This window comes from Chondrus crispus, genomic scaffold (genome assembly GCF_000350225.1).
Source record: "Chondrus crispus Stackhouse genomic scaffold, scaffold_174, whole genome shotgun sequence".
In the NCBI taxonomy this organism is placed as follows: domain Eukaryota; phylum Rhodophyta; class Florideophyceae; order Gigartinales; family Gigartinaceae; genus Chondrus; species Chondrus crispus.
Window position 1 is genome coordinate 106,262 of NW_005179043.1, and position 15,915 is coordinate 122,176.

The following is a 15,915-nucleotide window of genomic DNA, read 5'->3' on the forward strand; positions in this document are numbered from 1 at the left end:
AAGAAGTTGGGGGTGAGTTTTGTGTGGGTGAAGAGATGTAAGAAAAGTAGGATAAAGAGGGAAATAATTAGAATTTGGGAAAATATTGGGAAGGAGAAGGCCGCGTTGGTTTGAGAGAAGCTGCAGTTCATGTTTTCGTGAGCTGGAGTAGAGGGAGGAAGCGGTGTTGCGATATTCGAAGGTGGAGTGGGGCGGGGGTGGGGAGGGGGGGGAGGGGGGGGAGGGAGGGGTGGGGAATCTGGACAGGCCTTGGGTTTGTACTGCAATTTATATCAGGCTCACGGGGCTGCATCTGGATGCTTGAAGTTCCACGCACTTTCGAAACTTCCTACGGACGAGGTTGCCGACAAGGGTTTTTTTTTGTTGTGCAGCAACATGTCGCACGCTCGATGCCCGACAAGTGTAACTATGAGAATGGAGATTTCGATTCATTTCGATGAGGAAGTTCTTCCACAGCAGCATATCACCATTCCGAAAAAGATGCTGCGGCGGCGAACTCCTATTTTTTCCATGAAGGGTACCGTACTGATGCACAACTTTAGTTTTTGAAAAAGACAGCGAGAGTACTGCCACTGGGCGATAGGCACTATCCATGCGCCGCTGCAGGGATACCAAGCCATCTCTTTGGTGCGACCTAGGTTGGGGTTGAAGGCCAAGTCATGAGGGCAAGTACCGATTCTTTTGTTAAATTAAATGACGTAACCCGACGGGGGGATATATACCTTGTCTCTCGCTGAGTGATTGGCCTATTGCCACTATACTCTCCACATAGCATCGGCGCCGAGATGTAGAGATAAGGTATCCTTTCTTAACATCCTGCGATGTCACCGCAGAGACTCGCCAGTACAAATGACCATGATTGTTTTCCCCGCATGTCGTGGCATTCATGAAACGGCCCCGCCTAAAATGTTGCCAGCCAGTGTGCATACTGTAGTAGACGAGGTTTTCAGCGAGGTTGATGTTCATGGATCGGGGTAGTACGCATCTACTGTCGTTGGGGTACAGCAGATTTTCTACGCTGTACATTTATTCGCCCAGCCCCCTCACATCCCACCACAACATGGGCGGTTCGTCAAACGCCTTTTCAAGATTTCTCGTGGGGAACAAAACGCTTTGGAAAACGACTTTTCACTGTCTATATAAATGGAACAAGCCTTTAACGCAAAGCAGTGTCTATGTGAGGAGCAATGTGAGCTGCTTTAGTACTGCGACAGATAGTGTGACCTAACACGCCTCGTAAAACGCTTTCTTGCTATTGGGTAGCATACTTTAAGAATGGAGGTTACTTCTGACAGTTGCACTCATTTGCTTCAACAAGATGCACTCCGGCAGTCGGGGAGAGAACGAGAGGTGACATGAATATTAAGTGGATGGCAACGTGAACTTCAGTAGCGCATTCGTGAAAAGTTGGAATTTTATCTGAACGATTCGCCTGTGCATGCATGGGCTGTTGCGCCATTCACATAGGAAGTCTCTCCAAAATTTCAAACAGAGACTGCTTATTCTTTAAGTGGTTCATTTTCGAAGATATCCCGCCCATAGGGCCGCTTTTACTTATGCCACCCTCCCACTACTGTAATGCTGGCCAGTCGCACGAACACGAAAAGTGCCACGTGTCACACGGGTCCTCGTGTTACGCTGCCATCCGTCCGTCGCGCGTGAAAACATGTGAAAGCGGCTTCTAAGCCCGATCCTATTCACCGAACAGCGTTCACAGACCTTGGCTTGTCCTCCTTATGGATCCGGTTCCGGAAATAAAAAAAGCAACGAGCAAGCGCCTGACAATAGCGCAGAAGCTGGACATTGCAGATCTGCTCGAGAATGGACACTGTGCCGCAGCAATTAAGCGGCAGTTCGGCATCGCAGGGCGCACAGTGCGAAAAATCAAAGCTACCGCTCCCACATTACTCCGCGTAGCCAACAAGAAGCCAAAATCACTGCAAGTAAAGACTCGTTAGGCTGTGGGAGTTTTGGCGACTGAATGCCAAGTTTCAGACGCTCTATCGTATCTGAGGTCGGTAAGCGCGGATTCTCACCGCAAAACAAAGAGAACCATCGCGGAGCAGGCAGACGTTAATTACCGAGTGCATGAAAATAGATGTGACGACGTCACCTACTAATGCCATCTCCCAATAGTGCCTATTTTTTGGGGTCTCGCACGGGGCGGCACTAATGGGTAGGGTCCCCTGTAGCATGAAATAGCAATAATATTGCTATTTTAAGGTATATTTTCGAGTTTACGCACGGAGAATTCTGTATAGGGGGGGTCGCGCAATAGTGCTGCTTGAGTAGTGCCGCCCTCGATTTAGTGCTATGCGAAACGCCATGGCACGGGTTATCATAATGTCCTTTAAATATGGTTTTCTGTGCTTCCTGAGGGGCGTTCTAGGTGTTTTGGAAAGTAAGAAATTTGGAAATTTGGAAACTTGTCATACGCCACATATCCAATAAGCGCCTGCTACGTTGCCACGTGTGTTTCTACTTTTCCATAATCTGTTTTCGTGTAGGGGAAATCCGGAATTTCCCCGAAATGAAATGAAACGGAGGAAACTGCAATCGAAGTCCCGCCAAATAAGAGAGTCAACAATGCCCGTCCCCTCTCTTTCCCTTCCTCCCCAGTGCCGTCCCCGTCCCCCCCAGTCCCGTTCTCCTTCACTTTGCCAACCTCGCGCACATCGCACGCGTTTTTCGCCTCTCTGTCGACCTGAAATCGGCCAACCGTGACTGACGTCACTGACTCGCTCCTTCCACCCTCCCTCCCCCTCCCTCCTTGATCCCTCTCTGCCCCCCACCCTCTGCCCCCGCACTACCATGCCACACCCCGTGCCGGAGGACTAGCGCCGCGCGTTGAGCTCGCTGAACAAGCACTCGATCCAGTCGGCGCTCTTCGACGCGGCGGCGCGTTTGTCCGAATGGTTCTCGTCGGCGGTCGGGCGCTGGTTGCTGTCGCGCCGCTGCTCCTCGCACGCGGCCTCGGAGCACAAGGTCTGCCTGTGCAAGCGCCCCACGTTTGCGCCTCCGCGCCCGTTCGAGGACAGCACCCCGGCCCTGCAAACCAACACTCCGTTCCTCATCGCCACGTCAGCCGACCACCAGCGCGCGCTGTCCGCCACCGCCCTCGTCGCCCCCGACACCTCGGCCTCGGCCTCCGCCGCGCCGGCCGCGCCGCGCCTTCGCATCTTATGAAAAGATCTTCACCAATAGTTGCTAGATTGCTAGATGTGCATTGAGATTAAAGCTTTCTCGTGTGTTTGTAATCTCTTGTCGACGGAAAACACAGCATCTCATGGTCGCTTGCACGACTGCAGACAGTAAAACTTGCATTGTCTCCCTGGTGGGCCTTCGCTTTTCGATCTTTGACAGTATGCGCATCGGGAAAGCCCGCCGAGCCAGACGACGGCGAAAGGGAGCACGCATGGTACGTTAATCAAGCAGGGAACGACACTGTACGAGCACGCCTAGCCTATAACCTAATACTCCCCACGTGAGTGTGACATGATTGGGTGTCCGTAAAAAGTTTCCAAAATGTTTTGGACCGGATCCAAGATGGAAATTGGAAATCAGTGCCCTGCTGTACAATTTCCGATTTCCAAATTTCCGACTTTTAAAAACACCTACAGGCGACTCCCTCAATTAGTGCACCCCCGTGCCATGCGCATTCTATGTGCACTATCTTCAATGTGCAGTATCTAAGGGGCTCGCTAAAAGTAGTTTACGGGGCAACGAAATGTTCCGTTACCAGCGTCTGCCGTCGCTGACGCTTCGTGTGTTCATTATAGACACGGCTCAACGCTCGCTTAGCAAGACGTAAATGATAGGACGCCTCCGTAACACGCACCTCCTCACAATATCGCTCTGCCTGCGCAAAGGCCTGTGAAAGTCGCCGCAGCACCTCCTCTTTTTGCAAAAGGGTAAGGCGGGTTCTTGACGCCCTGGATACTGGTTCAGTTGTGCTCATTGTGTGATTAGTTGTTCGAAGATGCATGAGGTTGCTGGGATCTGTAAAAGAATGGAACCCGCTCTCTACGGACGGCGACGACCATTGTGCTCGCGTGAACATACGTGTACACCTGTACAAAGTCGTGCCAAGCTATCAGAGGGTGCATTAAAGTCCAATGTGCACTAACTAAAAGTGCACTAATTAAGAGACCCCCCATGTAGTAGAACGCCCCTGAGTAAAAGGCCGTATTTTGGTTCTCTTTGTATAGTGGCAACCCTACAATAGTGCCACATATACAGGTTTGTGCCGGTATGGCACTATATCGTGGGACCCCCTGTACAGTAACTAAAAATTAGAAATCGATATACAGCAATGCAGAAATCCTATTTCTGAAAAATCATTGCAGAACATTTTAAAGCCGTTCTGGTGCTCTGGTTCTCACAAACTACGCTGCAGTTCGTGAGAACCAGATGTAAGTATAAGGTGACCCTCTGGGTCAGTAAGAAATATACTGCATGAGGACAGCGCAGTCCTCATACATATGAGAACAAGCCCCGGTCGGGTACACACTTGAGGGGATGGGGTGGGAGGAATGGTTGCTTGCTGGCTGAGGGCGTATTCGGCAATGTTCTTTCCCTTCTGCGATTTTGGACACGTGGAGAAAGGTTGTCCACGTGTGCATGAATCCCGATGCGATTTTTCTTAACTTGGTCAGTGATCCGAAATGAAAGGAGATATTCCAGATGTTGGGAGAAAGTATGGAAGACTGGATATATTGTACGATACACTTGTCATTCGTTTATTTTGCAGCTCCCACGATCCACATCCTTTTGCTTCAAGGGTCATGTGATTAGATTGTTGGAAAGGTCTGCTTCAAAGCTTGCAAGACCATCGGAAAGGATCCCTTCAAGATATTCGTATTCCGGCCTGTCTTCGTAGTTCAAACCATATAAGTATTCAAAGAATCTCTGCATCATTGGCATGCGATGGCAGAGTTCTTCTATCGATGTCGCTTTTTGCGCTGCAGCGGCGATTTTGTGAAGAGGTCTAGATCTATTTTCTATGCTATCGCTTTCCCTCACCAGCCGCAGATAGTCCCGCAAAGTGCCAAACCACGGGAGCTGGTTTCTCTCCAATATACTTATCATTGTATGCCCTAAACTGATTAAATCATCTCGCCGCGCATGCTCGTATCCCATGTTCACGAATAGAGAGCAGTACGCTGCCGTTCCACGATACTTTGGCTGATACGGACTTCTAAACTCGCCAGTCGTTGTGTTTATAAATTGCCTTGAAAGACCAAAGTCGATCAAATATATGCAGTTGGGGTCCGTGTCTCCGATCAAAAAGTTTTCCGGCTTAATATCACTATGAACGTATCCTAGTTCATGAAGAGCCCTGATCCTTTGGATTGCCTGGATCCCGAACTTGAGAATGGATTTCGCTGAAAAATATCGCCCATTTCTCATCATTTTTTCTAAAGAATCGCCGAGTTTTTCCATGGCAATAAAGTTCATCTTTTGATCCGACCCATAGTCATATACTTGTGGGATCCCGCAAATAGGCTTTGGGACTGTCCCCAGCTTTTCAAAAACCTCGACTTCACTCTTAAACCCGCTGGAGGTCCGTTCCGGTTCTATCTTAACAACGCACATACGGCCTGTATTAATGTCGCGTGCCTCATAGGCTGTACCAAAAGAACCGCGTCCAATCACCGTCCCCAGCTCCCATCGGTTTTTGATAACTAAGCCGACGCAATCTTGCTCACACGCAATGTGCGGTTTGGGGAAACCCCTTCCAACTTGAACAGCGAGTGAGAAAAATTTGGCAAGCATTTCTGGAACTAGTCGAAGTTCATGTGCAGCATTGCGAATTTGTCTGCGAAGGTTGCCTCTAGGCTTGCTTACATGATCAATAGTTGCAATCATCATTTTGAATATCGAGTAATTTTGTTGAGATGAGAGAAGTCAGAGTCTCGAAACAAGCATTGAGTAATCTTTATATACGAAAGAGAGGAACAAGTTTCGGTACCACTCTGTGGAGATCTTACATACCAAGACTAGACAGGATTAGTGAGAAAAAACCACTGCGAAATTAAGGTGAACAATTTTAATACTAATTCAACTCTTCTGGCTTTGCAAAATCTTTGTGAAAGCCTTTCAACTGCTATGCCTTCTATTGGCACCGGTGCCTTAACGGCCGCTTGCAGAAAATATACGCACGAAAGAGGCTTAAAACCCATCGATTCTTCGCAAGGTTTGCAATTAACGACAACGCCAGTTTCTTCAGCCCCAACATATGCGTACTGCACAGTACATATACTTTTATGTTTCATGGTTTTCACTTTATTCTTTTTGGTCACGACCGCCTCGCAATGTAATTGCTCACAGGACAACTATTATGTTCATTCCTCTAGAAAAGGAAGTTTTCTAGGAAAGAGTTTGAATGGCTTGTATTCCGACCTTGTCTTACTAATTGTTCACTCTAGTATCTATCGGACAGTTGTTCTCATATGGGGACACTTTTTGACTTTTTTTTTCTCGACTTGCGCTTCCTCCACAAGAAGGAAAAAGATATCCCCACCACAGTACTTGAATTCTGCCCTGGGCCAGAAAAGAACTTTTTGAGAGTTGCATGTTCTTCCTGGTCGTCTTTAGAAATGCCTGGAAAAGAAGCTTTTAAGCAACCTTGAAACTTCGTGTAAAATAGCTGCGAAACCAACAACACCAGCTTTAGAAAGCAATTGGGTACTAAATCTGCATTACTTTTTTAGTCTCTCGATGCATTCAAAACTACTTTTTCGGCATTTTGCAAGATTTCATTGCCAAGGACAAGTACTTCACGATTCAGTCGGGTCGAGGAGGGGCCCAACGACTTCATCACCGCTGATTCTACACTCGTGGTACGTGGACACGTGCAAAAATACATCATATTATGAACCCTTCCCGCGTAGATTTGGTCAATAAAGTTGATTTAGAATTTTTTAGAATTCCCTCCTATTGCTGTCGAACAGAATTTAAACTTAAAGGACCTCGAGATTAAGCAGCTCTTGAACATGGGAAGAAGTCCTTATCATTTTCGAGCCACACCTACTCCACGGGCACCCATTGTCGCTGGTATCCAATCGAACTGCCCACTCGAAACACTTACGTGTCCAAGCCCTGGAAATGACTCATGAAAAGAAATGACGGGGTACCTTCTCCTAGCAACCATTTCTAGGAGTCTGCGGCGGGATCGAATGGCGCGGTCAGGGTCTGAGTCAAAGACAAATGACCATGATGGGTGCCGCACTTGATCAGGCTAAAAGGTTTTACAGAATGAGATGAATTCAGAAAAGAGGGATCGTCAGAATGTTGTTAGAATTATAATATTGCAAAGGATTGAGAAGCAGGACCAACAAAATAGTAGGTATCGTAGCGAGGACGAGGAAAGCGGATATGCTGCATACCTTTGAAACCCATGCATCGCCAGAAATGACCAAGATGTCATTGCCTGCAGAAGCCACGATAGAGTTATGACCAGGGCTGTGTCCAGGCGTCGGGAAGAAACGAAGTCCAGCTAGTGGAAGCGCCTTGCCCGGAACAACGTGAAATCTAGATTTCGCCACATAGGGAGCAATGCTCTTGGAATACACGGTTGCAATAGCCACTGCAAATTACATCGAGATGGTCAGATATCAGGTTCAGAGTAGCGAATAGGATAAGAAGTGAGTGGATTAAACATACCAAAAAGCTCGGGTTTTATCCTAGCGCTGGGATCCGGTTCTGACGCAGTCCAAAACCTATGCTCTGCCTGACCTATGTAGACGTCCGCCTTTGGAAAAGCAGCCCGTCCGTCATCTAGCAGGAGCCCGTTGACATGATCTATATGTCCATGCGTCAGAACAACAGCGTCTATGGTCTTTGCTTGTACTCCTGCAACCCGAAGGTTCCGAAATAACTTCCCAGTTCTTGCAAAGGATGGAAATAACGGATTGGGTCTGGCTCCCGTGTCGACCATGACTCGCTTTCCGCTCGGCATGTCAAGAATGACGACGTTTTGTCCAAAGAAGAAAGGATTGCTGGAGCGAGAGCATTTCTTGTACTCACGGAACACAACCTTATCCGGAGGTGAAAATAGTTGAATAGGGGTGACAGTCGGTCCGTTGGAGACGATTTGACCGCGAATGGCGCCGATATTGAAATTATAAGACCCGGCCTTGCTCCTGTATCCCTTTGAGAATGATAAAGTGATCGCCACGGAAAGAAGTAGGACGACACGGATCATGTTCAATATTTGTGCTTCAAAGAAGAACGCGTTCTTGGGAGGAAGTATTTCTTGTCAGCTGAATAGAGTGGATAGTTTCTCTGTCGCAAACGTCGTTGATGAGTCCTTTTGTAGTGATTGTGACTAAGCGGCCTTGCGAATTAGGACTAGGAGATAGAGGCATAAGCCTATACAGCTTTTGAGATACCGTCTTCGCAATGGAGTGGCAGACAAATGGTCTAGACAAACAATTCCCTGCCCCCTTTCCATTTCGCGTATTTTATGGCAGGAGGGTTTATCAGTCCCTTCTGTTGAAGTATTTCAGCAACCCCAAAAGCCTATACGCAGCTCAAATATGAACAAGTGCATGTGGTCCGAAGAGGACTGACACATGCGCTACGTGCCAATAACCCTGGCTTGGACATGTCATCCTGAGAGTACAGGCGACTGTATGAACGAGCGCATGTCGCGATTTCCGTATGGAAGCAGAAGGCGTACAAGAATAGCTTCATTGTCGCGTTTTTCATTTCCAAATGCAATGCCGCAAGCCGAGAGGAATGACGGGAGGTTCATGCAGTACAGCTGGAAAAATGTACAGTTTTACTTGCATCGCCGAGTAACGGCATGCGAGAGAGTGTGGGTGTGATGTTGGTGAAGGTTTATAAAGGCAATGTTCGTATATTGGATAGGGACTGTAGGAGTGGAAGATATTTTGAGAAGGCATGTTTCTGCTCCCTGTGTATAATTGAGGGCGTTTGCCATGTACTGAAGGGATGCTAGAGCGAGATGAGGTAAGTTGAATGAGAGTACGTGGGGTATTCAGCCGGTGTAGCAGCATGTGCTATGATGGCAACGGAAACGAATCCAGGAGAAGTACATGGCCCTGGCCCATGATAGGACCCCGTCAGGAGGAACGAACGTTGCACATGGAATGGGCTTGGCTTTCCAGCACACTGGCGTGGTGGAGTAGCTGGGTTATCGCAGAGCAGTGGAAAGGTGTCTCTCTACCAATGGAGGTGCGACATCAACATTAGAGGTAGCAGTAGGAGATCCAGAAAGCTATGGGGTACAGCAGTAGATGTGATGTTGTACAGTATGAGGAGGCGGAGAGTGGGGAAGGGGTAAATGGAAACGCAGATATTCGCATATTGTACAGACAAAGAGGACCACCATTTTGATTTTTCGTTAAAAGAGGACCATGGATTCAGAAGATGCAAAAAAGGACCATAGTTGTGTAGGCTGTAACATGCCGAATGGTAGGCTTTGGTTCCGGGAATAGACGCGAGCGCTGTAGGAATCCTAAAAGAGAAAAGAGCAATGAGGGGGCTTAATTTGCATGCCCAGAGTACATTGATACAAAAGTATTTCTATCTGCTCTGGCATCTGCTCTGGCATCTGCTCTGGCTATCTGCCTTGTCACGGCGTCTGGTTTACGGCGAGTCACTGTAATCGGAACACGAATCTTCACGGCATCCACGTGTGATCCAGAAGTCGAACCTGAACATAACGAACGGTTAATTCTCTACAGAGTAAAGTCTCGATATGGTGAACCGAAATGTGGCGCTTCCGAGCAACCTACTGAGTTCGCCTTACCGGGCCAGTTCACAGTGGCGGAACTGCTCATGTACACGTGTAGCCGTTGTACAGGTACAGCAAGGCACATAACGTCACTTCCTCTGACACTGTGTATAGACGGGCGACGTCGACGGGCGCAATCGGACATCCAGAGCTCTTCCCGTTGTGATTCAGCCTCCCTTTCTTTTCATTCTGCCTAATTTATCATGGAGAACACCCATGGAGCTGTGTCTCGTGCGACATCAGCTGCGCTTGATGCGGCCGCTTGATGCGGTCTTGGCAGAGCCCTACAGTACGGGAGGCATACAGGATCACGGTTCTAATGTTGGCGTTACCGCAGAGGAAGAGGACGAGGATATGTGTTTGCTAACAGGGGAACTGAGGGAGTTGCATTTTAATGGCGTGATTGGCAAAGTTGATATTGATAGCGTTGATCGGTTGATGGCTGCGGAAAATAGTGTTCCTGTCGCAGAACCTGTTACAGAACAGACAGCTCTTGGGCAAGCTATCGATCTGGGATTGGGGGATTTTGGAGCATTTAACGGCATAGAACACGATCAAGTTGATGGTGATACAGATGCAGAGGACGATTCCTCTACTGTTCCCGCGGAAGGGCAAACAGGACGCAAACCGTCTCTAGGTCGGTACCGCGCAGCATTGGAAGCTCTTTCTAAAGAACTCCATTGTATAATGACGGACACGAACTTAGTTCAATCGGGGCTGCCGTCGAGCCTCAAATCGCTCCTGTTTGAAGAACAAAGCCGCGTACGGAGACTTCAACGTATGAATCTGAAGCAAGGACGTATTGATAGCTTCTGTATTCGTTGATGGTTCGTTTCTAGTGCGCATTTCGGCCTCGATAAAGTGAACTCTGGGTTTTTCATATTTTTTATGTTCATGGTATCGCGTAGTTCGTTCTATAGAGTCTGGTTCACCTTAGAAATACAAAAACGTCGATTCTGGGCCAAAAAAGCGGGGTGGCGCCTCCCTCATTATCCTTCGGTTCACGGTACCGAGACAGTTCATCATATCCGGTACGCAGCTTATCGAGACTTTATTCTGTATAACTATGCTCTCGGCCCAACTTTCATCACCGAGATGCCCTTGTCGACAACCCTGACGTATAGCATACTTAGAGTGTCTGGTCGTTCCACGAATGCACTGTTCTCGTGGACGCGTATTGGCAGCATCTACGGTGGAGGCTTCTCACATGCCGCACTTGTGCAAAAAGGATATTTATTTTGTGCTTTCTCGTCCACGACACGCGCGCTCGCAACCGCTTCGGATTAGGGGTTCAGCGTTCTCCACTTTCGAAATTGAAAACGCTTCATCCCCCGAGACTTGATCATGGGTGATACCTGAATCTCTCTCGACCCTTCGCCCCTTCCGGCTTTGACAAACTCTACATCTAATTGCTGTGAAGCAACGCTCATAGAGAAAAGGGAGCGTGAAGGCGAGGAACAGGACAATGAGATTGATGGCGGCATGGGACGATACAGCGGAGCAGAACGAGTGTGCAGAACGGGTTGAGGTGGTAGTGGGGGAAAGGCCGGTGCCAATGTGACCCGGTATGCTTCGTGTACAGGGGACTCATTACAGTAGTGCCGCTTTTGTTTGTCCCACCCTCCCATTAGTGCAGGCCCAGACGCACGAACACGAAAAGTGCCACGTGTCACACGGTTCCGGCTGCTATACTGTACCGCCTGTACTGTGTGAACACGGGTCCAATGACCTCCTCGCCTCTACTCGTCGTCGCGTTATTCTATATATATCCTCTCTAATGACAGGCTGTCCTGTGCAGTCGGACACCCATGAAGTGCATTGGTGAATTGTGTGTGTGCGGCATCTGTGAACCCCGGGACTGTCTGACCGCTCAGACAGTCCCGGGGTTCACAGATGGACTTTGTGGAGGTGTTATTTGTAGGAGTTTGGTGAGGTGCCCATTGGACCGTTTGTCCTCCTTTGATGACAAAAGATATTTTATGTTTTTAGACAACGCAAAGCGTGATTTCACTCGTATTCTTTGCAACAGCAAGGCCGTCACCACAGGTAAAGCATTTGCTCGTCTATTCTAGCGCAAACAAACTCCTTGATGCACATAAAGGTGTTTAAAAGAAAATGGCGACTCACACTAAGCATTTTTCTTGAAGCTAATTTTACCACAGTAGCAAATAAACATTGCGGTGAGGGCTTTGTATTCGGTTCAAACTGACGGACCGCAAGGACAGACTGTTCATATCACAGTCTGTCCACAACAGTATTTAATAGGAGCGACGGCGACGACGAGTAAAGCCACCCAATGAGGATTACAATTCTTCAGGTTATGGCCCGCTTCGCACAACTGCAAAACTCACTGACAGCCTGACTTCAAATTGGATCGCGCTACACGCACATGCAGAGGCACCGCAAACCCAAGCAACCGCCGACCCCCTGCGCACCGCCAAGACGGAACGGACAACCCATCCCCGCTCCCACGGCAAATCCGAACCGAATCCTCATCACCCCCTTCCCCACTGCACCCCGCAGCACTCCTCTACATCCGTCCCCGCCCCATTACAACCCCTCACACGTCTACCATGGATCTCAAAGACATGCCAAAACTTGATCGATCCAACTATGGACCATGGCTCCTCGCTCTCCGATCCGCAGCGTACAACAACGACGCCATATATCACGTTGACAGCAACCTAACGCTTCCCGACAATGAACAAGACCGCAAGGCTCACATGCACGCCAAAGCACCCTCTCACCGGCAAAATGCTAGCCACCATACCGACAGAAATAATCAACCTGCGCCTCAGCAGCCAACCCCGCACGACATATTCCAAAAGCTCAAGACCCACCTCGACACAACCAACGTCAGCGATCACTTTTATCTCAAGCAACTCGCCGAACAATGTAACATCGATCCAGGCCAGTCAATATTCGAGTACGTGAAAAGACACGGACACATCCGTGCACAGATGATCGCAGCAAGATTTCCGTAAATCGCCAACCCCTCAACTACCGTCGACTTCATGGTCGAAGGACTCAAAAAATCCCGCCACAGCGGACATTGGCCTCCAACTGCTATCACTGCAACCCAAGGACACCAAAGACTTTGTCCACAAATTTAATTGCATCCAAAATTACCGCAATGCGATCCAACCCACCACCTCATGGCAACACACCACGCCACAAGCCCGGCCGTACCACACGCCCCCCACTTGGCGTGCACAAAGGCGAACTATTCGCCGGCCCCCACCACACCACCCCAACCCATGCCAACACCACATATCAAAATGTATAAGGCGCCCCCAACACTCCGAAACCGAGTGCCGAGACCGTACACACCCCCACCTGAGACGGGCTCCAATCAAGAGCACGCGGGCCAAGGCCCGTGTCACACAGGACAACATCGCCTCGTCACACATCGATCTACATGCACATGACACGGACACCGAAGAGGAAGGTTACCACACAGCAGAGGGTACGTTCATCCTCGACTCCGCCGCCCACTCCACGCACACAGCCCAACCCCTACCCAACATGAAACGTCTCACACAATCACAACAATCAGTCCCCGCCACTAACCATGTCACATCCTGCACACATGCGACACCATCCAGAGCTATACGAATACAGGCCATCCACTACGACTGAGGGCCGTACACAGCCCCCCAATCCCATACACACTAGTCTCAGTACACGATATCGCATCACTAAAATGTACCATCGCATTCACCAAAGCAAAGGCTATCATACGAGACGACAACAACACAGTCATAGGAACAGCTCCATGGAACTCCAAGCTCCACGCCTACGCTTGGACACCGCGCAAACTCACCATCAACCAGACGGCAAGGAGCGCACGCACATTCCGCAGAAACATCACCGAAAGAGAGGCAGCCAAGCAGCCCCGACCCACCGGAAAAATACGAAAACAACAGCACCCCCCACAAAACCGGGCTTGCTCCCGAGCCGCACACCAACAACGCGCTGAGCCTCGCGCATACAGCACTTCCAACACCACAACCCGCACACACCGCAAAAAATTACACTCACCACAGCTAAGGCATACGAGTGGCACATCGCCCTAAACCACGGCCCCCCAAGGCACTTCAGCGCATGGCGAAAGAGGGCACATTTCCGAACCTCCCCCGCAGCCTTCAAGGCGCCCCTCCCCCCATCAGCTGCTCCTCATGCGCCCACGCGCGCCAACAACCCCGACTGCACCAACGAACCTGCCACTCACAGAACATCTCGGAACAGCTCAGCTCAGACACGTGTGGTCCCATCACGCCACCCTCCACCGACGGCAATGTACACATATTCACATGCATCGACACAGCCAGCCGGTACCTCGTCACATACTACATTAAGCGACGACAGGAAGTCATTGACATAATACCGCGACTGTTTCACACACTTTCTCGGCAACGGAAACTCCCCCGAGCGTACAGAACCGACAACGCCAAGTAGTTCCCCTCAGCGCCCGCCAAAGCGACGTACAACGCCCACGGCATACAACACATCACCAACACGCCACACCAACCCCAGTAATATTCTATAGCCGAAAGAATTAACAAAACACTCTTCTCTAGCGCCTGCGCCGCTCTCCATCACGCCTCACTACTACCCCAATTATGGGAGGACGCTGTGCGTGAGGCCGCATTTAAATATAACATAATGAGATACAGCGCGACACAAGAGAGCCCATGGACACTATGGCACGGACGACGAGCCCGCATGACGCACATCTTCGCATTCGGGCAAAATGGCACTGCACCGATCCCCGCTCCCAAAAAAACTCCAAGGAAGAAGCGAGCCGGGGCGATACATGTACCTAATCTCGGAAACCCACATAATGACAATAGCAATCCGAAGCCAGCGCTACCGAGTCATACGCGCAATAGACTTCAAGCCATACACGAGACATCAGGACCCCACATTCACGTCAAGTTTTGCATTCAAAACAAAAACGGCAAGCGCACGCACGCGCAAACCTTCCCCCGGCGCGGCACGCAACCCACCACCGCCCAAAACAGTCTAATCTACGACACCAGCGCCTCGCCACCTCAATGCAGCCAGACAGTACCCCGACGCGGAACAATGGGAAACCGCACACAATGACGAGTTAGACACACTCGACAAGCAGAGGACGATCAAATGGATACCCCGAAACCAAGTCCCCCCCAACACAACCCTGATCCCCCTGACCATGACCTACCGCTACAAGCGCACGCCACACGGCAAATTCGACAAACGCAACGCACTCTGCTCCATACACGGCGATCGCATGAAGCCGGGTCAACACTTCGACCCCAAGCAAACGTCCACCTTCATGGCAGAAAAGACCTCAGTACGAACATTGCTCGCCTTAGCGGCGGAGCACAGATGGCCCGTCCAATGCATGGCCATTACAGCAGCATCCTTACACGACACACACGACCCAAAATTCTCCGTCTACGTGCGCCAGCACCCGCAATTCGACGGCACAATGAAGCACCCACATCTAGCAGGACAACTCATCGGAAATCTCTACAGGGGCCGCTCTGCCGGCCACCGCTACACCACAGGTTTGCGAAAGCATCTATCTCGCCACGGATATCACCAATGCGACAGCGACCCCTGCCTGTTTACCAAAAGAACACCCAACGGCTCTCTGCTAGTCACCGTCAGCATGGACGACTTTCTTGTAACAGCATCTCAGCAGCCCTCATTGACAATCTACTCACCAGCCTGCAAACAAAATACAAAAATCAAGAACATGGGCTTCCCCAAGTCCTACCTAGACTGGAAAATCACCAGAGATGCACAGGGCCGCATCCACATGTCCCAACAACCGACAATTGAGAACATCCTCAAAAAGCATAAAATGGCAGACTGGAACCCCAAAACTACCCCCGCACCACAGAAACCCAACAAAAACATCGAAGACCAATCCGCCCCTTCCCACACGCTCCGGCAAGTCACTACCGATCCATCCTCGGAGAACTTCGATACGTCGTCGACAGTACCAGATACGACTTTTATCACACCACAAACTCCCTCACTCTCCACAGCAAACAACCCCACCAAGCCCACTGGCACGCCTTCAAATGGCTACTCCGATACCTAAAGAGTACCGCCAGCAACGCAATAACATATCACGCGAACAACCCCTCTGCTTGCGC

The 15,915-nt window shown here is 49.8% G+C and overlaps 2 protein-coding genes; one reads left to right on the top strand and one right to left on the bottom strand.

The window, feature by feature from the left end:
* Positions 1–4,782: 4,782 nt before the first annotated feature.
* Positions 4,783–5,409, bottom strand: CHC_T00003121001 (hypothetical protein). The gene has a single exon (XM_005714183.1). The coding sequence runs from the start codon at positions 5,407–5,409 to the stop codon at positions 4,783–4,785; it is 627 nt and encodes a 208-aa protein (XP_005714240.1).
* A 5,041-nt stretch (positions 5,410–10,450) lies between these two features.
* On the top strand, positions 10,451–10,650 carry CHC_T00003122001 (hypothetical protein). XM_005714184.1 is given in 2 exon segments: positions 10,451–10,588; positions 10,589–10,650. The coding sequence occupies 1 exon segment, from the start codon at positions 10,451–10,453 to the stop codon at positions 10,586–10,588; it is 138 nt and encodes a 45-aa protein (XP_005714241.1). The 3' UTR covers positions 10,589–10,650.
* The last annotated feature ends 5,265 nt before the right edge of the window (positions 10,651–15,915 follow it).

What these genes read in the sequence shown, in the direction of transcription:
- CHC_T00003122001 (XM_005714184.1), top strand. Translation starts at nt 10,451, where the DNA reads ATGACGGACACGAACTTAGTTCAATCGGGGCTGCCGTCGAGCCTCAAA.
- CHC_T00003121001 (XM_005714183.1), bottom strand. Translation starts at nt 5,409, where the DNA reads ATGAGAAATGGGCGATATTTTTCAGCGAAATCCATTCTCAAGTTCGGG.